Below are 13,724 nucleotides of genomic sequence, written 5' to 3'. Positions count from 1 at the left end.
CATATGAATAAATCATATTGGGCCAGATCATGACACCATTATTTAGCCCTTAAGGAAGAGCAAATGGTTATGCTGTGCTGGGAGGGAAATTGTTCATAATGGGCCAGATTCACAATCAGTAAGGAGTAAAACTGACTGGACAAAACTTTACAATGTTGAGTGCATTACACACGATTGAGGTTTTGCTTGTATTTCACTGGAGACTATTCCTTTTATTTTAAGCATCAACTTGTGACATAAAGCATATTGTTTTCATGCAATACACATAATTAAAATATAATATGATATAGTTAGGGATTATCTATGTGTATCAGACACAAGGAGATGTAAAATGCTCACACTTCTGCTATCTTCAGTTGCAGCAAGATTGGCCCCAATATGAGAGTTTGGAATCTGGCTGTTATGTTAATATTCTAGGTCAGTTTAGCCTTATCACTCAGTTATATCCATGTGGCTTTCTATTATTCCTGGAAGTACTGGCCTTGAAGGTGTAGTAAATCTGCAAATCCCATCACAGTTTACAAAGACGACTGGCTGACATTCGTTGTGATATCATTCCCAGAAGTACCAATTAGTTCAGAGTGCTTGCAGGTAGAATGATTATTTTGAGGGTACATGTGGGTATTGGCTATTTCTCTGCCTGCTCATGTGTAATTATGTACATAACTAGAAATCAGCTCACAACTAATATTTATAATACAGTGTTTTTAAACACACTTCATGTAGGTCTCTTTCTGTTTATTTTTGTACCAGGTACATTAGTCTATCTTTCTATAACATCTTCAAATGTATTCCAGCTGAATGTTTCCCCACACAAAGAACGCATTAAATACACTAGCAGTAGAGTCCAGCAGTAAACAGGTACACTGGAGAATTGTAGGGAAAAGTAGTGGGAAAGGAGGTAGAGATCATATCTTTAATGCTACTGTTGTTAAGCTGGAGGCAAATTGTGGGTGATAAAGGACTCCCTGAGTCCATATTGAAACTTCCTTCAAGTGAAAAAAGGCTTTGCTTGGAACATCATAGACACAGACTATCCTCCTTTCCTATAGGACACTTCTTTTGGAATTTCATTTTAGTAATTGCCTGCGAGTTAGATAAACCAGGATTCTCTTGTAAGAATTTTTTCTGGTCTATGTACCAGCATTAACAAAGAGGTGAAGTTGTCTCTGAGATCAGAGATCAACTTAAAGGGTTTAAATAATGAATCCTGCGGTAGTTCACACAGCCAAGTTTCACACTTGGGTTGGGGGGAAAGACTTTCATTTTAAATTCCAGGAATGGCGTGCATACACTCATCAGTTTTGGAAGGAGGATTTCTCAACTAACATGGATAGGGGAGCTTCAGATACTTACTCAGACTTACTACTTTCAATTTTTTTATTTTGTTCAATTGAACTATTGTGACTTTGCTTTATTGATCTCAAATTTTCTGATTTGAGGCAAAAACGATTTGCCAAACTATAAATACGTATAACCCTCTGGTAATTCACTCAGAATAAGTGCAGGATATGCAATAGGAATATGCATTGTGGATATTAGTTCTGGAATGTATAGTGGAGAAAAGAACTGTGCTTTTGTCACAAGGTGATGGTATTCAAATAGACTAACTACAAATATATGTAAGAAGACATTTTAACTAAATTCATGTTTTGTTATCTTCATTGCCCAGTATTCGTCTGAAATTACAACTTTACCTACATGGTGAGCACTCTGAAGCAAAGACTTTCTTCTTTGTTGCTTATCTGTATCATACCTGATACTTGATTAGGGTTCCCAGACACTACTGTAACACAAAAAATATCATAATAACTTATAGTTCAGTGGTTCTCAAACTGGGGTCTGGAATCTACTGGTGGTCTGTGAAGACCATGCCTGGGTCTCTTTCTTATGTGGTAGTCTGCAGAATGAAAGGTTTGCAGAAGTAAAGCTGTAGTTAATACCATAATCTTTCAGAATGTTACCTTTTGAGCTATTTCAGAAATGAATTCTGATTCTCTACCTTATCTCTCAGTTTTACAGGAGATTCTAAATTAACCTCTAGCATGCGTTATGTGGAAACACAGTCCATGCAAATTGGAGCTTCATATATGATACAATTCAACTTGGTGATGGGCTGTGGACAGCAGTTTACTCCTCACATGGACAACCAGGTGAAATTGGAATACTCCACCAACCACGGTCTGACTTGGCACCTTGTTCAGGAGGTAAGGCAGATTGGCTAGTAACTTTTGTGTTTAGTGACATCCTGCTTTTCATAACACTGTCTGGAACATTGTCTGGAAGTCTGAAATACAAAATTGGGGAAGAAAGGGATTAATTTATAGAGGAAAAAATGGGAATGCTTACAACCACTACAGCATAGTGGGTCACACGTTTCCCATGCTACTATTGTAGTAAGATATAGCTGCTATTTGCTGGAATGTGGTTTTGCATAAATTCTTTCTGCCGTCAAGCTCAATCATTCCGTAGACCCAAAGTACATCCCTTCTGGAAACTAGTAATGATATATGAAGCCTCTTGCCTCAAGTCACTGGTTCAAATCAAGCCCAGGGTAATAGTGACCAACAGTGAGCACCATCTCTGGCTTGTTATTTGCCTATGTGAATTGATGTCTCTATCCTTTTCCTATAACAAAAGTGTGATTATTGCATTGGTCTTAATTTGCATCCTTGTTGTCCATGTCAACAGAGAGACCAAACTCTGACTAGCCAAGAGAATAAACTAACATCTTATCCTTGAGCTCCCTAGATGGCAAGATTACTTGCCAAATGTTGGCACATTTGCTGTTGTAGAGTTGTAGAGAAGCATCTACTGTGCAGTACCAATCCTGCAGATATGCAGGGAGGATTTCAGTGCCCAGGACTCCAATCCAGCACTTTTCATGAGTAATATAAAAGATTTTCTGTGTCATGTTGTGTCTTGGTACTTTATTTTGGGGGGCAGAGTAGACAAATGGCAGTAGCCTAAGGTTTAAACATTGCATTATTCTCCCTTCAGTAATGCTTCATTGATTGAAATAGTATTCAGAGCAAAGCAATACATACTGTACTTAAATGGTGTTCATGTCACTTCTACTTGGAAAGCACTGTAATAGTCTCTACAAATAGATCCTACTGGCAGGTGTTTGGAGTTTGTCCTTGTCATTAAGGAGAGATCAGTTCCCTTTAGTTTTCAACGTCCTTGTCCTATCTCAATTGAGTGGAGTTCAGAGGAAAAGCCTGCAGCTGAATCATTTTTCCCACATCACCAGGTGTTACCATGATGAAAGGATAAGAGTGGAGGTTATTTGTAGTATGCTGCAAGGAGGTAATCTAGCCAGTAAACAAAGCACTAATTAATTAAAATGTCTGAAAGTTCTGTTTGCTTCTCACTAAATGATCAGACTGCGTTTATCAGACCTTTTATGAGAGATGAAACGGAGAAAATGTTTGGAAAATTGCTAGAAGGAACCGCTTTCTTCAGAAGAAATATTCAAAATCACATAGAGCTATGAGAGCTTTGGTCAGTATTTTAATATTTTTAATGGATGGCTGGGGTGATTTTAGATTCTCTGATTCCTCTAAAGATTATTGCAAAACATTAATATATATTGAGCTTCTTTAAACTTTAAATATAAATATTCTCAGTCACTAAAAGTACTTTCAAGTTATGATTCTATTGTTAGCTATATAGCAAGATGTGCTAGGTGCTTTCCATTTAAGTCAGGTCCCTGTCTCAAAGAACTCACAGTCTGAGAGTCCATACTGTAATGAGCTCCATGCAGGTGGACCCCTGCACCTGGGCAAAGTTCATTGCAGGATTGGGATCTACAGATGAAATGAAGACAAAATATGATTAATTCTTTCTTAATTTAGCTTTTAAACACAAATATCATTACCAAAAACAAACCAAGTTTTTACTCCTACTACAGAGTTACAAGTAAATATCTGAGTGTTATTTATATAAAATAGTCTTCAAGCCTGTGATGTATTTGTAAAGTAGAAATGTACATATAAATTAACTGAGGCACAGCAACATTTGGCACATTTGGCACAGCAACTTGCCAAATTTGGCACAGCAACTTGGCCAAGATTACATAGCAAGTCAGAGGCAGAGCTGGGAAAAGAACCAAGGAGTACTGACTCCCAGTTTCCTATTCTTTCTACTAAGAGTAGTACTACAGAATAGTGAGGATAGGACTGAAAAATAGAAAAAGGGGTTATGCTGAAAAACAGTGAACAGTAAAAGGTTCTCAGAGAGATGATAATGGGCAGAAAGTTAAACCAATTAGGTGAATTTTCAGCAGCAGTAGAATTAAAAATAAACAATTTAGAAGATGTAGTTTGTGTTGTACTATAATAGTGACACTAAAACCCAAGAGTACTGGACACTGGTGTTGTCAACATCTACAGGAATGATACAGAAGAACCAGAAAAGATAATGAACTTGCATTTATTTTCACTATAAAAAGAGGTGAGATGATAGAGGTGCATAACATTGTAAAAAGGAGGCTGTGACTAAACTGCCTGAGAATGTGAAGGAATCACATACAGGAAGACAGCAAAAGGACACTAAAGGGTTTTTGTAGAATTATACCAAAGGCATCTGTGAACATATTGAAAAATATAATTAGACATCCACATGAAGGAGAAAACATCACATGGTAATAATGCTAGACAGACCTGCTGTAAATGGGCCATATGGTCTCTTCTATCCTAAACTGTTACTATTATGAGGTTACCAAAGAAAGCCTTTGGCTCGTCTTAGGATCCTTCTGGCTCTCAGTTCTTTGCTCTGACATCTGGACCACACAACCTCCAGATTCACTGAATGTGATTCACCTTCCAGAAAGAATTTAGTTCCTAATGTTGCCTCCAGATTAAACCTGATTATGAAATGTTTTACTTTAAGGAATGCCTTCCAAGTATGCCTAGCTGTCAGGAGTTTACGTCAGCAAGTATCTACCATTCCAGTGAATTCATGCAGTGGAGGAGAATTACAGCCCTGTTACCACAGAAAACTTGGTAAGAGACTACATATTTTGATGTAATTATTCACTTAACCTTGTATTTATATCACAAGGAATAAATGAAATCCTGCTGCCCTTGCTCAAGCCAGTGGATGTATTGTCTGAGTAACGGCTGCGGGATTTGGCCCAGATACAATACTTTATCATTGACCATCTTCCTAACATGATTAGATTGTGAAGTATTGGTAAGAACACCAAGTGTTTTTTCAAAGGACACAATACACACTAAGACTCTGATCCTTTAATGAGCTCTGCATTGGCATAGGGATCTGCCTGCATGGAGCTCACTGTAGGAACAACACCCACATTATTTTGAAGGGGCCACCAACAAAATGATTCATTAATAATAATAATTTGTTCTTTTATAGCAGTTTACACCTTTGAAGTGCTGTACAAACATTAACTAATCATTCATTTCCAGGAATTGTCACCCCTGTTCCTCTTTTACTCTAGAGGTTTTCAAGACTAGCATTCCCTCTTGCAAAAGAAAAATGACCAGAAAGTCGTACCCTGTTCCTTTTTCTTGTAATAGTAATTGTTTTGCCTTCTTTCATATTTTTATTTGCTTAACTAGATGATGTCTTACATTATTTATTATGACTTTATTATAATATTCAAATAATAGATTATTATATGTCTGATTAATCTTCACTGATTCCTTCAATTACTCCATCATTCCAGTTAGAATTACTCCTTGCTTATCTTCAAACCCAATGTATTGTAGCAGCTGGAATTAAAGCCAGTGTAGATCAATTTTTCATTGTTTTTCCTGTCCTTTGTAATTTTTCTGTACTCTCCATAGGCTGGCTGCAAATCATTTCATTTGCATGTCTCCACATATTTTGTATAAAGTATCGGTCAGAAAATACTAAACATCACCATTCAAAGGCCAATGAACAAATAGTTAGATTATAATAGTCCCAATCCTGCAGGGAGCTGAATGGCCTCAGATGTCAAATCTGGGAGGCCTTAGGGCACTCAGTAGCTTGCAAGAGGCTTTTCGCACTTTTTAGGATTCAGGTCCGAAATAAGTTGTTTTTAAACTAAGTAGTAAGACATACACAGTACCTAAACTTATAATGCAAAATTTGCAAGTGGTGTTATTACAGGCGTTTTTTCATTTTAGGTTTTCTAGACATATGTGATGACAGAAAATGATTCCATTTTCAATTTAGGAGACTTGTTTAAAGAGAAGAGTCGCAGTGAAATAATAGTCAAGTTACTGGTTTATGCCGTGCACAAAAAATTAATATATCCCATTTTATCTTGTGTCTGAAGGGATTTCCTTCTGTTAGTAGAGTTTTGTATGTAATTAAGGTACAAATAATCACTGTGTAATGTAGACAGACTCCAATCGGCGGTGACCGGCATCAAACCTGGGACCTCTGAAGCTTGAGCTAAAAGACCTGTCTTTCTTAGCCAAGGCTGTAGCAGACTCATCAATCTCCAGCCGGTCTAGTTACCATTAAAGGGAGATAGAGTGTTACATGCAGCAGGCATGGGTGCTGCACTTTACTTCCTGTTCATAAAAATATTATTTCAGGAAACTATGACATGATATTGAGTATTCCCGTTGAGGGGAAAGGGGGGAGTGATGGCATGCCCTCCACCAGAAGGTAATGTGATACTCTGTACTATTCTCAGCTGATATTATTTTTTCCTTCGTTTTCATCAGTGAGGAGTGGGGATAGGACACAACTACACAACTAACACTGATGAGATTAGTAGTAGTTTTTTGTTTGTTTGGGCACTTGCTAGTAGAAAGGAAATTTCTGCCCTTGCAAGTGTGAGGTGTGCTGTGGGTGGGTACTGGATATGCAGAGGACCTCTGAGCCATCTGGACTGTACAGCTTTATTGTGTCCTGAGGTCCTGTATAAGCTGCACAGCCCAGGGAGGAGCCCTGGGAGGAACTGTACCAAGCCCCTCTTCTTCTAGAGGATGGGAGAATATGCTTTCTAAGACGCAGCATACAGGGGGTAGCTGAGCCAACCCCCACTCCAGGCCCCTCTGATCTCTTCCCACCCACTTGTTCATCCCCTAGCTGCACTGAGGACCTGGACCCAAGCTCTGGGTAGCCCTAGTGCAGCCAGGTGGGGAGGTACCCTTACTCCCCTGTATAGCCCTGTTAGTATTTGAGAGCACAATTTAGCCCTTGATGAATCCAAATTTTAAATAAATCAGCAGTTCTTTTTCTTATCTGTTCAGAAATCATTTGACCTCATGTACATATATTTTTATTATTGTAACTGTTAATTCTGTAGGTTTTCTGAGATGAAAATGTAGCAGTAAGTCCATTCCGTCACTCTAGTGTCTCTATTACTCACTTGGGACCAAATCCTTAAATCTGCTCGGAGGCCACAGAAACACAGTTCCACTGGTGTTGGCCATTGGCTCAGTGAACTGCATGAATCCTCTGAATCAAAGCCTTTTGTAGATAGGAGCCACAACCTCTGCTAAGGCCCAAAGCCAAAGGTGATAGTCAGAGCTGTAGCCAGGGTGTGCAGGGATGCTCTGAGTTCTGCCTCTAGTTTCTGAGAGAGGAGTTTTTCCTGTAATGCAAAGTCCTTTTGCTCAGGTCTTGAACAAGGAACTAGACTTGGTGCATATTCACCATGGGACTGGATGATTTTCCTTTTCAAATGAGTCATTTAAACAATGTCTCTCCTTGGCATAAATCTATTTTAATCTTCTGGTATTTTTATACTGACATATGCATCTGAAAATGTAGTGCATCCAAGTAATCATGGTTTTACAAGGTCCCTGTTTTAGCTGAGATCTGTTGGATTAGAAAATCTGTTATAAGGAATCTAATTGCATTGGAAAAATCAAATGTATGCACCTGTTCTCTGAAATTGTATTGTACGTGAATTGAACATTTCTAACACTGATGAAAATTTATTTCAATTTTATGAAAGACATTTACATAAGAACAGGCCTAATGAGAAACAAACAGCTGTCAGTTTGCTGACTTCATAAACAAATCAACACCTAATGACTGAATGAGAGTTTCAGGATAATGGAGTAAATGTAATTACAGTATCTCAGAAGGTAGCAAATATAATTTTTATCAGCCTCAAATTTGCATTGGCTCCTCAAGTTTCCTTAATACCAGGAGAGAATGCAGCCTTATTTTAAATTACATATCACAAAAATTCTGTAAGAAAGAGGAGAGTGTTTTGCTTGCAGTACCTTTTTCTGCATTTGGGAATCAGTATGATTTCTTTCATTTTTCTAAATGTAATGCCATAACAATAACTTAAATTTGACATCAACCTGACTCAAATGTAATATCATCAGGAAGCCAAAAACAGATTTCGAGCCATACAAAAAGTATAAAAATTGAGAAACAGTTGTGACATTTTGAAGGTGCTTTTCCCCTGTAATTATTTGTATATAAATCTTTGATATTACACTGTTTGTTTTAGTAGGAGACCAAATGGTGATTGTCCAGACAGCCAATTTTTTATCACTGAGAATGCAGCTGACACTCTGCCTTTTATTCTTTTTTCCTTAATTAACACGGCCTTTTTAAAATCTTGATTGCAATTTTAAATAGAGTAATCCTCTTAAACCGGTTGTTACCTTGAGCTGCAGTGTAGCTTTGGAGAGCTTTCAAAAAGTATGGGAGGGACTGGTTTTTCCTTAACACTGCTCTTGCAACCAAGAGTTTAGTCTAAATACATTTTCTTTAATTCAGACAGACACCTAGATATGTAACAGCTCTTATTATTCAGAGCCATGTGACAGTCATGTTTATTTTCATAGGGTTCCTTCTAATCACTTCTATCCAATTTACCCCAGTGCTGTGGTAAGGAAGCAATCTGCGCCATTTGCCTTGATACAGATCACATTTGCATTACAATGGTAGAGCTGGCTTGTTGAGACTCCAGCATAATGGCTGAGAAGCTTTTTAATTTTTTTTTCTTTTTTAACAAAAAGACACACACACAAAAAACCACCCCACATTCTGTTCTAGTCCTAGTCAGTGTAATGAGTCATCTCGGAGCCTGATGAGTGCTGCTGAGCTGATGACTCATCCCGAGCCTGATGATTCATCCCTGAGCATGATTACCTGAGGGCTCCACATCAATCAGCCAGGGCTCAGCCAATCCACAGGTGCAGGTCTAACCAGGTGACCCCCAGGTCCCAGATATAGGCAATGAGAGCTCTCACTCCAGTCTGCTTAACATCACTACCTCACTGGGAATATCCCCTGCCACTTGGTGGTTCTCACACACTGCTCCTACTCCTGCTCCAGCCTTGTTCCAACCCCATTCTTAATTCCTGCTCTGACCCCTGGTTTAAGTCCCCAGCATGACCACTAGTCCTGATTGCCACAGTTCCAACCACTAGTCATGACTGCTGCTGCTTTAACTACAAGGAATGATCATCCATCAGTTTCTGACAGTTTAAGTAGGCTGCCTCCTTTTGTGCCCAGCTGCAGAAGCTGAGATGGAAACCCCTGGAGTGATGTCTATCACTGAGATCACAGAGATGGTCCAGAGTCTTCAGGATCAAGTTGCCCAATTGCATCTGGAGAATGCCTTCCTCCACTCACAGATCCCCACAGCCACAGATAACCCCATGGTACCTTTGGAACCCAGCCCAAAGGTTTCACTGCCAGACAGATTTGATGGGAACCACCAGTGCTGCCTTTTATTCCTGATGAGTCCTGTGATGTATCCTGATGATCAGACCAAGGTGGGCCTTATTATCAATGTACTGACTGGTGAAACCCTGAACTGGAGCTAGCCACTCCTGGAACAGGCCAGCCTGATTCTCAGTAACTTTGACAAGTTCATCCACACCTTCTCTGTAATATTTGATTATCCGAATTGCACCTATACCATCTAAGCCACGCTGCAGTTTCTCCAGCAAGACTGTCAGCCTGTGTCTACCTATGCTGCCCATTTTCAGCATCTGGTTGCTGACAAGAGTGGAACAAGGTGGCACAGATTCAGCATTTACTCCAGTGTCTGAACAACGACAGGAAAAATGAATTGGTACAGGTCAAACCTCCCATTAGTTTGGATTTGTATATTGAACGGCGGCTCCAGATTAAGAGTCATTTGTTCGAACAATGCCAAGAAAAGAAGAGGTCGTGCACACAACTCCAGCCTTGTCCTGTTTCATTCCAGCCATCCCCTTGAGCTGTCCTAGAACTGGAGCCTATGCAGACTAGTGTGAAGAGAAAGAGAAGACATCTCATTGATCAGGGGAAGGAGTATTAGCATCAGAACAGCTTTTTTGTACTGGGGGGCGGGGCTACTTTGCCATTGAGTGACCCCTTAAATCCAGACTTTCAGCAGACCCAGGGAAACAATCATGTCCAGCCCCATTAGAGGGTTTGCAGCTGGATGTAACCTCATAGTTGAGTTCTCCAACGAAGCCCCCTCTTCTGCCCATATGTATCTTGGCAGCCGTGAACTGTCATCCTCTGCACCTGCAGGTCTTTCTCCATCTCTGGGTCTCAACTACATCTGAGGTGAATTGAACCCAGCTTGCACTAATGAATTCTGGTGCCTCTAGCAATTTCTTGGATACTGGATTCACTAAGGTTAATCAGCTTCCAGTGCAAAGGAAGCCCACCCCAGATCTAGTGGTAATGATTGATGGTAGCATGCTGTCCTTTTCTTCAGTTGTCCAATAAGCCATGCCCTTCCAGGCTGAAATCCAAGATCACCAAGAGACTCTGCATTTTAATTTAATTAAGTCACCACACTTTCTGACCGTGCTCAATATTCCATGGCTCTCAGTACATGATCCACACATCTTATGAAATATGCTCAAACTATGATTTGAGTTGAGCTATTGCCGAGAATCCCGTTTAGCTGAGTCCGGGCCAATGAAACAAGAACCAGCACTGAGTAGCCCACTGCCTTCTGTGACCAGCAGATTAAAGGAGTTAATGGCACATTAATCCCTGCAAAATATCAAGAGTTTGCTGATGTATTTGATAAAAGGAATGCTGATACTTTACTCCCATGTAGACCCTAACGGGCTAGATTTCCATTTGGACAAATGTATTCCTTATCAGAACCAGAAATACCTTGATGCAAATCTTGCAAAGAACATCAACCATCTATCCATATCTTCTGCTGAGGCCCTAATTTTGTTTATGAAAAAAGAAGAATGGCTCCTTTTACCTTTGCAGGAACTATCGCGTCTTGGACAAATCACCATCAAGAGCAAGTACGCTTTGGTTTTGGTAAACAAGCTGTTGGAAAGAATCGGTTCCACCAAGGTATTTACCACGTTCGATCTTCATGAGGCTTACAGTCTAGTCTGTATTTGGGAGGGTAACAAATGGAAGACAGCATTGCACACTGTTACGACGATTTTGAATATCTGGTTATGCCTTTTGGTCTCTCCAATGCCCCAGCCACATTCTAGCTCTTTGTCAAGGACATTTTCAGGGATGTTTTAGGCCAGTTCGTGGGATCTATCTAGATGACATCCTCATCTTCTCAGAAAGGTGCATGTTTCCAGATCCAGGTATATACAGACCATAAGAACCTGGAGTACCTACAAACAGGAAGGGCTCTCAACCAGCATCAGATCTGGTGGTCCTTTTTTTCTCCAGGTTCAATTTCACTATGACCTGTTCCCTGGAATGGTAAGCCCAATGCACTGTCCACAAGGGTGAGTAGCTGGAGAAGAAAAATATGGCACCTGAACCTGCCATAGTCTTTAAGCCTGCCATTTCATCAGTGTGATGGTGAACAATGGCTTGCTTTCTCATGTGAAGCCTCTCCTACCCTATGTTCCATTTGCAATAAACCTTATGTCAACTGGTATGACTTAGTTCCTAAGCCAAAATTCTCTGTCAAGAATGGGATTCTTATGTTAAAGGACCAGATCTATATCCCCAGTGGTGAACCACATTTAGCAATACTCCAGCTATGCCATGACGCATCCCTGGCTGGCCATTTCAGCCATTGGAAAATGTTGAAGCTGGTCTCTTGATATTTCTCGTGTCCAAAACTACATGCATCCATTGAGTCCTACATTGAATCCTGTGATGTCTGTGCTCAAACAAAGACCCCTTGGTGCGCTGATTCCACTGCCCAGGGATCATAGTTTGTTTCACACTTCTGACAGGAATTGTTCAAGTTCCTGGATGTTAAACTGTATGCTTTCTCAGTTTATCACTCACAGACTGATAGGCAGACTGAACGAGTGAACCAAATTCTGGAGCAGTACCTCCATTGCTTTGTGAATTATCATCACCATGACTGGGTTTCCCTCCTTCCCTTCACCAAATTTGTGTACAGTAACTCCTCACTTAAAGTCGTCCCGGTTAACGTTGTTTTGTTGTTATGTTGCTGATCAATTAGGGAACATGCTCGTTTAAAGTTGTGCAATGCTCCCTTCTAAGGTCGTTTGGCAGCTGCCTGCTTTGTCCACTGCTTGCAGGAAGAGCAGCCTGTTGCAGCTAGCTGGTGGGGACTTGTAACCAGGGTGGACAAGCAGCCCCCCTATCAGCTCCCCAAATCAGCTCCCCGCTCCCCTAGGTTCCCTGTGCTGCAGCGGCCCAGCAGGCTAGCAATTGCCGGGCAGGTCAGCTGTCCCTCCCCCCACTGCCATGTGCTGCTCCTGCTCTCTGCCTTGGAGCTGCTCCCCGAGCCTCCTGCTTGCTGTGCAGGGGGGAGGGGAGGAAGAGGGAGGCCTAATGTCAGGGTGTCCCCCTCCCCCATGCTCCTGCACCCTGCTTACCCCATCTCCATATAGAGCAGGGATGGGACATGAGAGACAGAGAGAGCCTGGGGCAGCAGCTGCTGTCTCAACTTCCCGATCCACTTAAAAAGACAATGCACTTAAGAGTGGGTCAGCTTACTTAAAGGTGCAGTGTGCATCTCTCTCTCTCTCTCTCTCTCTCTCTCTCTCCCACACACAAGGTGTGTCTGTCTGTGTCTGCTATGCTGTCTCCCCTCCCTCGTGTTCGTGCTGCCTTGTGTGAGAGGCTACATTAACAACGTGTTAACCCTTGAGGGCTCAGCCAAGTGCTAGTTCATCATTTAGCAGCAAGGTATTCCCTGGGGAATATCCCTCCCTCTTCCACCCTCTAACTTCATCACCTCAACCAAGCTTCACAATCATCATAGCTGTGAACAGTATTAAATTTTTTGTTTAAAATGTATACTGTGTGTATATCTGTATAATATATAGTTCTTTGTCTGGTGAAAAAAATTTCCCTGGAACCTAACCCCCTCCCATTTACATTAATTCTTATGGGGAAATTGGATTCGCTTAACATCATTTTGCTTAAAGTCGCATTTTTCAGGAACATAACTACAACGTTAAGTGAGGAGTTACTGTACAGTAATTCCAACTACCGATCAACCCCCAGACTCACTTTTATGCCAACTGTGGTTTCTACATTCGTTTTCACCTGTCCATGCCACAAGCCTCCTATGTACCTGCAGCCTCTAACCTAGTCAAACACCATCACTGCATCCAGGAAAAATTGAAAGCCCATCTAGATTCAGCCCAAAAATATTACAAGTGTTACGCTGACCTTCATGAGTGAGCAACCGCTCCAATCACAGTTGGAGATAAATTATGGCTCTCAACACAATACCTTGATTCTATTGGCCTTCAAGGAAGTTGGTTTATTGATATTTTAGCTCATTCCGAGTCATCCAGCAGATCAACCCTGTGGCCTTCAAACTCCAGCTGTCTGGGGTGATGAAAATGCAGCCAGTATTCCAC

General features: G+C 40.8%; 1 protein-coding gene across 3 annotated transcripts in view; it reads left to right on the top strand.

The window, feature by feature from the left end:
- The window catches only part of RELN (reelin), a 469,941-nt gene that overhangs the window by 333,721 nt on the left and 122,496 nt on the right, over positions 1-13,724 (top strand). For all 3 annotated transcript variants that reach the window (XM_065399319.1, XM_065399303.1, XM_065399311.1), the window contains 2 exons: positions 2,015-2,207; positions 4,894-5,006. In XM_065399319.1, the coding sequence (XP_065255391.1) occupies positions 2,015-2,207; positions 4,894-5,006 (306 nt within the window). The remainder of the gene's footprint in view (positions 1-2,014; positions 2,208-4,893; positions 5,007-13,724) is intronic.

Source organism: Emys orbicularis, chromosome 1 (assembly GCF_028017835.1).
Source record: "Emys orbicularis isolate rEmyOrb1 chromosome 1, rEmyOrb1.hap1, whole genome shotgun sequence".
NCBI classification, from domain to species: Eukaryota; Metazoa; Chordata; order Testudines; family Emydidae; genus Emys; species Emys orbicularis.
This window is presented reverse-complemented; position numbering and strand designations above follow the sequence as displayed.